General features: G+C 37.7%; 1 protein-coding gene across 4 annotated transcripts in view; it reads right to left on the reverse strand.

Moving 5' to 3' along the window:
• The window catches only part of cfap221 (cilia and flagella associated protein 221), a 32,352-nt gene that overhangs the window by 8,431 nt on the left and 9,686 nt on the right, over positions 1 to 14,235 (reverse strand). For 3 of the 4 annotated variants that reach the window (XM_042513267.2, XM_088074815.1, XM_088074816.1), the window contains exons 6-17: positions 13,775 to 13,875; positions 13,491 to 13,594; positions 11,731 to 11,890; positions 8,904 to 9,033; positions 8,342 to 8,468; positions 8,026 to 8,137; positions 7,122 to 7,209; positions 3,351 to 3,440; positions 2,794 to 2,922; positions 2,319 to 2,409; positions 1,967 to 2,055; positions 1,503 to 1,583 (exon numbers count right to left, since the gene is read on the reverse strand). In XM_042513267.2, the coding sequence (XP_042369201.2) occupies positions 1,503 to 1,583; positions 1,967 to 2,055; positions 2,319 to 2,409; positions 2,794 to 2,922; positions 3,351 to 3,440; positions 7,122 to 7,209; positions 8,026 to 8,137; positions 8,342 to 8,468; positions 8,904 to 9,033; positions 11,731 to 11,890; positions 13,491 to 13,594; positions 13,775 to 13,875 (1,302 nt within the window). The remainder of the gene's footprint in view (positions 1 to 1,502; positions 1,584 to 1,966; positions 2,056 to 2,318; positions 2,410 to 2,793; positions 2,923 to 3,350; positions 3,441 to 7,121; positions 7,210 to 8,025; positions 8,138 to 8,341; positions 8,469 to 8,903; positions 9,034 to 11,730; positions 11,891 to 13,490; positions 13,595 to 13,774; positions 13,876 to 14,235) is intronic. The other variant, XM_042513268.2, reaches the window with a different exon arrangement.

Consider the following 14,235-nt stretch of genomic DNA (forward strand, 5'->3'; position numbering starts at 1 on the left):
TCCATCTCTACAATTTTGTTCTGCAGAACAGTGTGGAAAAAACTTAAACAGATTTTAGCAAAACTAATTGTAAAGCAAGACTCTAAAATATGAGGTCACAAGTATAAAATGTGATACGCTATTTATTAATCTAGATTGTTTTGGTGTATGTTACAGAGTGTTCTTTCTTGAAATCATGACCCAATTACTCAAGATAATCCTCAGATTCATATATTTTCTTCCTACTGAACTACACCGGACAGCCGTATCACCTGGCAGAAGGGAGCGTGCACCTACTGATGGACGAGAGACTCGTGCTTGTGAAAGCACCAGATGATTGTGTTCTTCTCTGCTGAGCTGAAAATTTAGCCAGTTTAGTGATTCTAGGTAATCTAGCAGTAGATGTAGATAGTGGACTCACTAATCTTAAATCAACTCAAGCCGGCTAATGGTGTCACCTGAAACTGAGCTTGTCAAATTGCCAGCACCTGGTTTTAGAACGTCACCTGTTTCAGCAGCCAACTGGCTGCTAGTAAAGTCTGCTGGCCAAGTCTGTGAACTGTCCGCAGACGCTGTGTTTGCTTGCTGTGGCATTTTATGACAACAGCGCTCCGTCCCCGCTGAGCCCGTCTCATTGACATCATTTACATCTCTGCGGCTGACAGGTTTGCTGGTATCCGTCCTCTAGGTGAGTCTGTGTTGAGCGGTGAGACGCTGCTGATGCTGCCGCTGTATGTGCGCATATGTAACACACACATTGCTCAGGCTGCTTTGTTTTTGTTTTTTTTATGAAGCTACAAATTATATTCTGCTACAAAAAGCCTGAAAAAATCCAGAAGTCTTGACTAGAATAGACAATATACCAGCTCGTATAGTTGCTTTAACCATCTCACAGAAAATACTGCGGTTTCACAAATGACCCTTAATAGAATGAAAACCGAAGGGTTAGTTTTAATTGAACAAATATTTGAGATTTTTAGCCATTTTTTTAAATGGGAATGTGTGTAAAAAGTTTCCCTTTTGAAAATAACTAAAAGAAATTGAAATTCTCCATTTAGTTACATTTTTTCCAATGCTGAAGATAAGCAAATGTACATGGTATGATAACTGTCAACTTTCATATCAAGGGATACCTTAAAACCAGTGTATCGCTGCAACCTTAGTTGCTTATTTCGACTCATCTTGTCGTAAATCTTTAGTCTGAACTGGGCTTAAGAGAAGGCAGATGTCCCTATGGCTAAAATCTCCAACACTCGCAAACTCACACCAAAACAATCGAGATTTATAAATGGCAGTACAGGTAAGAGGGAAAATATGTCGTTTTAATTTGGGGTAAACTGTTCTTTTAAGTTAATGTTTCTGTAATTAAAATATCAAAAGTAATAAGTCGACAGAAAAATGGCCTCTGTAATCCATATAACATCTATATATCAATATACTGTTGATACCAATGGACACAGGTGCACGTATGTTTATTTATAAGCGTGATGTTCAGATGACCGCGTGCTGCAGTAAATACCTACTTGCAGCTTGAAGAAAGGAACATGTGTTGTCACAGTCAAATCAATGGGATCCACAGCCACCGGGACCAAATTACTGCGAGCCTGGAAAAATCAAGGAGACAAATGGCATTATTTGTTCAATTGAACACTGAGGCCTGTTCTCTGCGGGGTATCGGGAAAATGAGATTTAATCAAAGGGCGGGAAACTGAGCCTCCTTTTAGATTCCACGGTTAGATCAAAGACATCTTTCAGGGGAAATAATGAATGAAAATTGTTTCATGTCCAGCACTATTGGCAGCGCTCACTTCTCAGTGGTGTCTCACCTTCCGTATGTCGGAACCCTTTTAGGATTTTATTTCAATAGATTTTAAGAAGACAAAGTGATTTGTAGAGAAGTGGTTAAGCTGTTGTGTCGACAGGCTGCTGATTGCAGTCTTTAAGTATATTTCAAACAACTTGTAAGCCAGGTGCATAATGTACTCACCAGTGGGTCGTCTTCATCAGAGAAGACGGGGAAAGCAAACGGAACGACTTTGTCTGGCAAAATCTTCAGATCACAGCTCGTCTCTTCAGCTGAAAAAGGTGGGACAGTTCATGATGAAAACCTCTGCAGATCATTATTAGTTCAGGTCAGTAAGAAATGTTGCAACATTCGATGTATGAATAAATGCATAAGTAGCCCGGTCCCTGAGGCACGCATGCATGTCCTAAGAAGCTCATCATAACCAGAGGGGATTTCAGTTTTACCTCTAGGAATAAATTCAATTAAAGCATGCTTCACTGACATGGCATAATGAGATTACTTCTGAATGAGGAGATTATAGGATAATCAAAACCTCTCTTTGCCAGGGGCAAGTTCTTCATACTGTCTTCGAACAGTGTCTTCAAACAGGTCAGTCTGCGGTTCATGCGACATCGGATCACCATCTGGAAGGGAGAGTATACGGGTGTTTCAGGTCATTCGTATCTGCCTCTTTAAATCTCAGGAGCACACATATGGACACGGTTACACACAAAGAACAAATTAAAGTTTTTGTAACTTTTCCACAAGAATAATGACTGTTATTTTACTTGCCACTGAGCAAAGAGAAACATGTCCCTCCTGTGGCTTTTAGGGGCCATATCAGATTGCTTTTACTGGAATGCACTCAGTGTACCCGGAAAAAATCGACTGTAAAGATTTTATACATTCAATGTGAGGAATTTCCACATGGCTGAGCAAAAGGGACAGGGGCGCGGGGACACTGGCCCTCTCCTGAGGGAAGAACGTGTGATGTATTCATGCATCTCAGCATATGCATGTACATGTACCTCAGTGCCTGTACAGCACTTGGATGCGTGTACCTTGCGTGCTGCCTGCTGGAACAGTGTGAGGGCTCTTTGTCTCAACTCCCACTGGAAACTGGTGTAAAACTGGAAGGATGGGGCTCCCTCATGGGCCTGGGAAAGGTTTGAAAGACATTTATTGCCGACTTTCATATGCTCATTTAGCATTGTTACATTCAGTGCATATGAAAAGGAACATAAAGTGAAATTTTACGAGGTCGCTCAGCTATTTAAAAGACAAAAGACAGCAGCAACTTCATTTAATTTAACACCACTGCAATCTTTTTTTCCAATAACGAATAAAAGAATGAATCATTCAGATGTGTTATGACTTTGTACAGACTCAACATACATTCACTAAGACAAAATATGGACCATTTAAGCATTAACTAAACATGATTGAGCTTAAACTTTGCAGCTGACTTATGTCAGTTTCAGATTTGGGTGTGAAGAGTTGACATGAAACTTTCTCAGAAGCTAGAAGAAATGTGAATCTTCTGAGTCTAACTGGGAGATTAGTAAACACACCACAGTATTTTTACCTGTCCTGCTTCACAAAGCACTCGTCTGCAGGGAAGTTTAGGTAGTCCAGCAGCAAAGTCTTCCTTGTGCCTTCCGTCCCCCATTTTGACCTACCATATAAAAGTCAGTGAGCATGATGAAATGGGGGGTTGTATTTCTTCAGATACCCACACCTGAGGTAGAACAATACACAATAACATTATCTTTTTATAATATTAAGTAATATGTCACCTTTATGATGGTTGTAACAAAAAATATTTTATATGAAATGAAATTGATAAAAGCCACCCCGGAGATAGTGAGGGTTCTACTTAACCATATACAATTATTCACTTATTTCTTGGATTTAGTTCAAATTTGCAGTAATAGTGGCCTGATACCTGCCCTGATACCTCAAATTAATATGAATGTCCAAATATGTATTTATCATAAAACAAGAGCCTTTTAAATACAAAGTGGTCATAGGCAGAAATTTTACACAGACATCTTTAAAAGATAAATAAATACAGGGTTATTTTTATTTAAGGTAACATGACGTGTCGTATGTTGGCACATTGATTAGGAAACTTTGCACTATTACTCCAAACATGACACTATTCTGAATATGATATGGGTCATGAAAACAGCATATTTCGCTTCAATATTCCAAATCCGGCATATGCCGGTATTATCTGTGTTTTAGAAGCAATTCCAACCTTGGCTCCAGCCATTTCACTTTTTTTACATTTGACTTAATAAATAACATGACAGAGTAAGTTAATCAAAGTATAAACGGCTGTGTGTAAACAGGAATATTCGAGGCATTTTCATTAATCATTAGCTGCTAGGAATGCTAGGAATGGGAAAAGGGCCAATAACTGAAGTATTTTCTGCATATAAACATCAAGTTAATGTTTCAGATACTCTTAATCCCACTGTATTAGATACTGTTTCCACTTTCAAAGATTTTATATAGATTTTTGAGATTCTTTATAGTTTTCAACTTATTTGCATTTCCCTATTCTTCATTCTCTTTGTGAATTTCTACAACATTTAAAGCACAAACACTTTTCCAAAGTCTTTAACTTTTTTGATACACATTTTTTTAACTGTAAAAAGTGGAAGAGTCCAGAACTACCCTAAAAAAGTGCGGGGATGATGCCACGCCCCGTAAATACAGCACAAAGGCAAAAAGTAGATGATGTTTCTTTGATTTTTGCTAAACCCCTGCAAGTTCTGGCAATGAAAGATGTTGCAAGGCCAATGGAAAAAAAATCCAACATGTTTATCCTTTATAGTAAAAACGTCTCGAAATTGTTTGACTGAAGAGGCAACAGTCTGGATGTCTTAATTGTGCAAAACAAAAGCAACCATGACTACTAATCCTCAGGAGCACGGTGTCATTTGTTTATAGGGATGATATATACATCAAGGTCTCACAGAATTATTTGACAATTGATTTGACAAAAGAAAAAGTCTTAAAGACTTAATGTCACTGTCCCCATCCTTGGCCTAGCAACTAAATCACTCTTAAGCAACACAGCGTGATGGAGTGATAATGTCACACAGCTGTAAACCATCGCTGTAATGCAAACACAGGAGGACGGCTCCTCTGTTCAGTTATTAAAGTTCTGGCCTTCAGTCAAAATCCCAAAGAGGACATATAAAGGAAGACACTAGCTCTTCCTATCATATAAACAACAGGGTTCCCATAAAACACCAAAGTGAGGTGATATGAGGCTGTAAACGCAGAGTGTATGGCAGAGGACGCGTCTGTGTGTGTGCATTATAAACAGGTGGAGAGGAGACGGGGGAGGAAGTGCTGTTAAGTGTCTGTGAGAGTTCTGTCAACTCTTCAAATAACTTTTCTAAAAAAAAAACACACACACACAGACACATATTTCAAACCTGATGTTACTCTGGCTGAGACTCAATAACATCAGTCACAGAGGCAGCATGAAGGGGTGAAAATCAAAGTGTGGATCTCATAATGCTACAACTGAACCATGTTATGACATCGGTATGCATGTGGTGTCTGGCAAAAGTGATTAGCTGCCGACACATCTGCTAAATGTCATGTTGAAAAAGGAAAACAAACTTAAATGCCTGATGTAAAAAGGTCCACTGTAGCAAACACAGAAATATCTGATCTACTAGTAACAATAATTATAGACAAACAACATTTAATATGCACAGATTGATGTGCAATTTAAAACCAGTCCTCGGTTCTGATGCTTGAGGGTCTTGCAAGGTTTTGGCGTCCTCCAACTGTATTTCTTAATCCTGTGACTTCTGTATGGACATCAGTTTTCTTGTGCTGCGTTCAGACACCTTCCACAAGCGATGTGACCCACTGAAACCTGAGCAATTCTGTTTGCTTTCTTTCCAGATGGTGTGTGGGGGGACAAGACATTAGTAAAAGTTGACAACAAAATGACCTAAAAATGTGTTTTATAAGAAAATTATCTCCTCAAAATGTAAAAAAATATATATATATTTAAAATATAGAGAAAGAAATAATAAAAACATATTAAATAAAGACACATGTACATTTTTTAAATTCAGCACTTTTTAAGGTCCTTCACTTTTCATTTTTGTTTTTTTTTTTTGTACTTTTTTTTCTTTATCAGGTCATTTTTTTGAAATTCTTTTTAGTAATTTTTGGTAAAATTGTGATCCATGTTTTGTTAAGTTGCTTGTTGCCTTCTCCCCATGTTTTCGAAAGAAATCAAACAAACTTGCACAGGTTTCAAGGGGTTAATGAATGCAGACCCTCAAGGACCAGAAGTCAGTCATAGGGGAACAGTTTAGCACGTAAGAGCACAACTTATGGGTTTCGTCTGTATCAAAATAATGACTTGGTAGTATGTACAATGCAAACAGGAAGAGGTGACTTCTAATTCGGAATACTTTCACTGGTGCCAACAGAGTCAGAGGACCGCAGGGATGAAGTTTTTCTGAAGGCGGATGCAGAAGTTATGGGACTTGCATGTTTTGTTCAGCAAGATAATCTTTATAAATGAACACCACTTTCAGGACTGTTGATGCCTAAATTGCCAGAAGTAGGCAAAGCAAGGCAGCTTCATTTATATTACACATTTCGCAAAACAGGGCAATTCAAAGTGCTTTACAGAGAAATAAATAAAAAACATGATTAAGGATACATATTTACAATAAAAGAGTTAAGAGATAAGATAAAAAGGGAAAAAAAATGAATGATCTAGAAATTTTAAAATAAAAATCTCCATTGAAAATATCAAAAGTGCAGACAGGTGCAAGGTAAGTAAAAAGCTAATGCTAGACTAAAACTAACCAATAAATGAACAATACTATGGCCACATGTTTTAGCGTCGCCACCACAACAAGCCGTGTTTGGCGAGGTTCGGCTCGATGACGTTCTGTTGTCACATTTAGCCACTTAGCAACGGCTTTAAAGTTGGCAAGTAGGATATTTATTGACGTTTTTTGTGTCGAAGAACAAAACATGTACGTCTCTTAAGCTTGTGTTAGACCGTATTTCAGACATCTAACCAAAATCAATTCAGAAAACGTGCGAGTGCTGACACAGAAACTCATTTCACGGATTTAGGACTCATTCCTGGGACACCCTGTTTGCAAAGATGTAAACAAATAAAGGCTCAAAAAACAGGATTCAAGTTGTGGTTCCCAAACTCAGAGCCTGATTACCCCCAAACTGAAGTCAGGCATAGACTAATAATAATAATAATAATAATGGAATAAGGGTGTTGGGGTGACAGTGTCAGACTTCCAAAACTGCTCTGCGTAGCGAATATCAATAGGCAGACTCTTACCATGTACTCATGCAGTGTGATCTCTCTCTCCTCTGCTGTCTGCCTCCTGCTGCGCTCCGACACTGGGTCCTTACCGAGATGTTCTTGCCTGAATGAAATATATAGATTTTTAATTAAGTTGTCATCTTGAAAAAAAAAAACAATTTACTGGAAAAAAATGTGAAAATATTAGCAAGCAAGATAACCTTTTATGAGGGTAAACTCATTACAATACAAATCTTCTTTTGTGTACCTGTTAGTTTCCTCTTAATATACTCTACTTCATGATTTGAACTCCTACTACGCCTTTCCAGTTGTGGATGCATGAATATAATTAATATAATTACAAATACTTTTGAATTTCTGTTGTAGTGTGGGAAAACTTTAACCTTTTAAGTAAGGTTTTCAATACATTATTTTTGTCAATGACTATTTCCTCCACAAAATGTCTTCAACATTGGGCAAAAACAATCACTGATAGTTTCTATCAAGCTTGTGAGAAACGTGGTGCTTGATATGCTTTTAATTTGGGTTTTAGCATTGGTTAGTGTACAAGAAAACACAAATACAACAATTCAGTCATTCACAGGATTAAGGAGCATCTATTGGCATAAATCGTGTATAACAGTTTAACTAAAACTATGTTTTCATCAGTTCATAATCACCTGAGACCCTAAATCGTGTTTCCATTACCACAGAATGAGCCGTTTATATCTACATACAAAACTGGTCCCCTTCCAGGGAGTCCACCATGTTTCTACAGTTGCCCAAAATGGACAAATCAAACACTGACTCTAAATAGGACATTTTTGAGCTCTCCAACACATTTGGTACATGGGAGACGTTTTAGTTCTGCGACCTCATCACTTCTCAATCCTACAAACTGGACTTTTCCATGAAAATGTTAGATTTTAGTTTAACTTACCATGTGACATGGTTGGCTTGCTCCTCCGTCATATTTTGTTGGACCTTTTTCATGAAGAGGGCCTCCTTCATCTGCCTGTTTTGCTGACCAGCCGTGCTGCCACAGGATAGGGCTGAAGAGAAGAAGATACCGGCAAAATGACAAACCAGAGACATAATATGTTTAATGTATAATATGAAATTCAATTTACTTTATGGCAGCGTGATAGAAGAGATGCTGTGTAAAGGAGAAAATAACGGGGCACTAATACAACATTAATTCATAGGACACAAACACACAAAACAATGAAATAGTAAAATCACTTGTTGGCATCTACCTTTCTTCAGGTCTTTAGAGCTGAGTTTGTCTGTGTCTTTGATGAGCATCTTTGCCACGCCTGCAGGGGTGAAGACATCTATCAGAGGCTTCAGTCCAGGCTGGACACTAGAAATATCTCCCAAAGTCTAGGGGACAGGTAAGGATACAAAAGCAAGAAATTTGAAGGAAAGAAAGCGAGAATGGACGGTTGTGCTCCAAGTATCAATTATTTGATAGATGATACCAAAAGCAAAGACAAATGTGGAACCAAAACTAAAAATGTTCCCAAATGAAACACATGTAAGATTGGGGGCAAAAGACATGTACTACAAAAAAAAGCTGTTAAAAGAAAATTAGGTTCTTTCTCCTCTTAACTAATTCATCAAAAATGGAAAGTGAAAATTAATTGAGCACATCTTACATCACACCTACACAAAGACCTTTACTTTTTTGGAGCGAGAGAGCCTCTCAGAACTATTTTCAGCATAAGAATGAATTCATTAACCTCTTAATCTCCTTCCTTTTGACACATAAGTTAATAGGAAAAAAGTCTTACCCTGTTACTGAATCACACACACTACCTTTGATTTGTCAGCCTCCTTGGTTGGTCTGTATTTGGTTTTACTTGGAGGCGGTGCGTGGGTGGGAGGTGAGGGTCCTTTATACTCTGCAGTCACTGCATCTCCATGACCTGACTTTCTTCCCAGCTCGCTATAATGCAGAAAAATATGCACATAAAAGTACACCTTACAGAGTAAAACTTGCTTTAATGATGGCAGAACTGCACACATTCATAAGGGCCAAAATAGATTCTTCAGCATAAAGCGCTAATTTGACTGTAAGTGACATTTTTGTGATTAATTTCAGGTCGCTGGTAGAAAAATCTGAACAAACAAACAGTGGATGTTAAAACTGAAGCAGTGGGGAGGAGGTGGCGGGCGCAGTAATTGGTTCATTTTTGTGTAGAGGTCCAGGATCAGTTCTCATAGCAGAGAGAGAATGGCTCGAAATTGGGTGTTGAGACAATGATATATGGTCACCACTGTACATGTTTTGGACTTGAAGGGTGTGGGGGCGGCAGGGAGGCTGAACAATGAGGTCAGAAGCCACACTGAATTTTCATTATTTTTACATTTCAAAGGCTGTCAAATTTTTATGTATGCAGATGGGGGTGGACAATAATTGAAAGACATCTTAATATAGAATTATTAGCATCTCTAACCATAGCTTTTAATAATCACATTTTTGACTCAACACCAGATCCTTTACTGAAGTAAAAGTACTAATACCACATTGTAAAAATACTCTGTTACAAGTAAAGTAAAGTAAAAGTTCTGCACTGAAAATGTTACTTAAGTAAAAGCATTAAAAGGCAAATGTGCGGTAAGTATGGGAGTAAAAATACCAACGCAGAAAATTCTTAGAAAAAAAAATCCCACACCCAAAAAACTCAAAATGTTTTTTTAAAGTATAAAAACAACCCCCCCAACAAAAAACACCCAAAATTAAATTTTTGAAAAACAGAACAACACCCTAAAACTCAAAATTATTTAATGAAAGAAAAATAAATCCCCAAAACCTGACATAAAAAATAGAAAGAAAAACACTCCTAAACTCAAAAATATACCAACAAATAAAATAAATGAATAAATTCAAAAAATACTTAAATGTTTATCAAAAGAGTTGGTAATTAATTTTCTGTTAATCAACTGATTGATTACTCGACTAATCTTTGCAGCTGAACTTGCATAAACTATATGGTCATTTAATTTATTACAAAACGTCATATTTTATAAACTCTTCATGTTTTTATGCAGAAATCTTACTCTGTAAAGTTCCTAAAGCGTTCAGATAAATGTAGCAGTAAAAGATACAATATTTTACTCTGAAATGTAGTGGAGTAAAAGTACAATGTAGCATGAAAAGAAAATACTTAAGTAAAGCACAAGTACCTCAGGTTTTATACTTTAGTACAGTACTTCAGTAAATGTACTTTGTTACATTCCAACACTACTCAACACGTCTCTGACACAGTGTCGACAAGAGCTGAACATTACAAGCGTCACTATGATTTACTAGGTTTATTTAAGGTTTTATTGCAAGGCATTAAATTGATTAGATTGATGGAAAATTTGACAAAGACGCAAAGATATTAAAATAGTCACCATCTGTTTATTTTAAGAATAACCTTTATGTGCGTCTGATAAGTCCAGCAGGGGACACTAAGCAACCAGCAGGCACCTGGCGTTGGTTTTAGCTGGAAACACTGGCTCTTGCAAATATTCCTTAATCTTTCAATTGCACATATCTCATCTTTTATTTGGTTCCACTGCGGGGAACAACAAACAGAGGGGGAATGTTTTATATGCTAAACATCCATCGGGAGGCATATCCATCTTGATATTACTGCACCAGCAGCTACCAAGCTATTTTCATGAATTATTAACTTTCGGCCGAGATAACGCCAAGACAGTGCGCTGGATGGAGCTGCTGCTGTGTGATGGATAGCACCCTCTTTCTCATGGGAACAGAGTCAGACATTAGGCTTCATACTGGCTGAAAAAACTATGGGGACTTCTAATCAACACAGAAGCCCATTTTCTCTGAATGCAATTTGGTGCATGTTTGTTCCCCAAAATGGATCACCTTGTTTGGTAATTTGCACATTCAACCTGAGAGCTGTCATCATAACTGAACAGCAAGAGGAGAACAGAAAGGCTCTGGTTATTTTATACGATCATGTTTTGTTGCTAATGGAGACTAAAGTAAAGCACCGTGCAGATGGTCCGATGGACGGTGGTGAAACTAAAAGGAAGACAGATTTTTAGCAGTGAGGAGTATTACATGACATAAATATCAGGATGTCTGTATATGACATAAATATTTATCAGATATGTGTTTATATATAAATAAATGTTTTTACCTTTCCATCATCCTTTCGCAATTTCTTTATGTTTAATTCACAGATTCATTCATATAACACCAGTAGTAGTCTCTCAGATATATACATATATATATATATATATATATATATATATATATATATATATATATATATATACACACACACATATATATGTATGCTTTTTTACACTTTATATTGTGCTCTGTGTACTTCTTTGTTTTTATTGTATTAATGTTCACTGATTGGCTGATTGGTTACTTTTTCTGCTCTTTGTTGTCATATATCTTCGATTGTTTTTTCTATCAAACTTATTAAGGGGTTTCGGTTTGTTTGTTTTTTTCTTCATTTTTCTTTTTTCAGGTTGAGAAGGGGGTCTGTCTGTATAAACCTCTGGCCTCTTGACCTCTCCCCCTGACACACATATATATATATATATATATATATATATTTTTTAATTCATCTGGATTTGATGCAGTTTTTAATTCCTTAACTAGTCTAATTACCTGAGGGCCAGATGAGGGGCGCAGCTCCCAGTGATGGTGCACAGGTAGGGTTTGGTGTTGAACTGGGAGATGATCAGCTGGATGGTGACCTGAGAAGTCTCATATTGGTAAGGACTAAAGGTCACAGTGATCTCCTTTTCACCGCTGGCTGGTATCACACCTGGCAAAGACAGGAGACAACATCAGGGATTAATGTATGTTTGCGTATGTATTTGGTTTGCCTCGGTCAGTGATTCGCCACCAAGGAGACTTCCTCTGCAGTACTATACCAGCTAGTCACTGACAATTTGCTGAACGCACAGAAAGCAATGCCACCAGATGTTACACCTGAACACCGCCTGTTGACACTGAGCGTCAACAGCAAGGCAGCAAGGCAATTAGCAAGGCAGTTTAATATACTATAGTTAGCTTAAAGTAATAGATAAAGAGCTGGAACAGTTTAACAAAGTATTTCACTGCTGGAGAGACAGTCTTTTAAAAAAAAATAGGATGTCATTGCAGTAGAAAAATGCAAATACTTTTGAAACTGGTGCCACATGATGAGAGAAAAATGAAAAAGGGATGTTTTTGCTCACAAGGTAGAAAACCTGACCAATAAACGCTCCAGCTGGTGGGTGACGTAATGTGAACTTGTACGTGTGAAACAATGGCAGCCGGCAAGAATTGATCTTGCATTCCAGTTAAGTCGTGATTTTTATTTGATCTGCGCTGCTTAGTTTTACTGTTTGATTTTGCTGGTGTGTTTTACTGTTTGATCAGTTTTTTCTCATTTTCACGATGCAGGGAGCAGTACGGCGCTCACGTCATGTTCACAAGAAGTAGCTGCACAACAAAATAAAATAAAAGCAGCGTAGTAACCTTGATTTATATTCTAACATAATGCTACTACTACTACACCTAGTAGAAATAGAAGTACTGCTATTTCTTCAATTACCAATACTATAACTACTACTACTACTACTGGTACTATTTCTACTAGTAGTACTTATGTGTACTCTTTTTGATCGATTACTACCATTGCATACTTTCAGCTACAGAAACCATTCAAGTGTCAAATGTTATGGGATCCAAGAACATTTATGCCCCCCCATTTTATGCCTTAAGCTTTAAAACATTTTTCTTTTTAACTTTCTCAGTTAACATCAACTTCTTCCTTTGACACTCTTGCAGTTTCACTTGTAGCTACTTCAAGTTTAAAGCCGTTCGGCTTTCATTTTTGCCAGTTTTTCAGGTATTTCTGGCAATTTGTAATATAGTTGTCTATTTTCAGCCACGGTTTTGAATTAATTTCAGCTTTAAGCATCCACACTCATGTTCCGCAGGAAATGCATTTTCCAGTTTGAATCTCTTCTTCTCATTCCAGGTTTGCACTGCAGTTAAAACCGCAGCTGTAACTCACATCCTAAGTGCTTGGTTCCGCCATGTGTTATGATGCTTCCCAGACCATGAATACTGCTTAGTGTCAGTGTGTGGAAACGGGAGGCATCCTTCATCTTGGCCGTGACTTGTTTAATACACAACAGCGGTGCTAGTTTCTGAGGAAACACAGCACCTGCTCTCCTGATTGTTGAGACTTAATGAGATCTATCAATGGAAAATCAACTTTATTTATCCGTTTTAACTTAAAGGCAAATTCTGAAACGAACCACAGTAAATAAAGATAAGTTACCTCTAAAATACACTAAATATGCAGTAGAAGTTGTGTGTACTGCAATAAAAAGGCAGGTAGATGTCAAATTAAATATTCCAGTGATCCATACCTGTAAGTGGATGGATGGAGAAGGCCTCGTGGGGCTGAATGACATCCACCTGAAACTCAAAGTCAATGGGGCAGCTGCATCTCAGAGGAATAGCACGGCAAACACTACAGACAGGTGGAAAAACGCAGAGATGAGAAATTTGCTTTTTATTTGACACCAACAGGTGAATGGAAGCATGGTCGGCTGTATAGAAGAATACAAAGAGACAGGCAAGCTCTCGGGCAGATGGGAGGTCAAAAAGCACTCCATCAAAGATTCAAAGACACACGCACACACACACACACCTTTGTCCAAGTGGTACGGCTGATAGGTCGATATGAGAGGGGATGTGCAGGTCATCGATGACAGGATAAGCATGAACTGGAATTAACAGGTTCTCTTCCCCCTTAGGAAAGGTGTGGGTGGGTTGAATGAACAAGAGAGAGAAAAAACACGAAAGAGAGGATATACAGATAAGACAGGTCACAAAGTAAACACGGGAATGTGTCATCAAAAGAGACATGGTGTTTTTTTTTTTACTTAGTCTTTTTAGTAATGGAGAGTCTTTGCAAAGTCCTTTGAGAAACATTTGAGATTAACCCTTTGAAACCTGAGCAAATTGGCTCAATTTTCTTTTTCTTCAGAATCAGAATCAGAAAAAGATTTATTGCCAGGTATAGTTAACACAATACGAGGAATTTGTTCTGGTGGGTTGGTGCAACATAAATATAGAAAAAGAAAACAGATAAAATAGAAGATACAAATA

This window comes from Plectropomus leopardus, chromosome 24, assembly GCF_026936395.1.
Source record: "Plectropomus leopardus strain MGB_pleo_1.0 chromosome 24, ASM2693639v1, whole genome shotgun sequence".
In the NCBI taxonomy this organism is placed as follows: Eukaryota; Metazoa; Chordata; class Actinopteri; order Perciformes; family Serranidae; genus Plectropomus; species Plectropomus leopardus.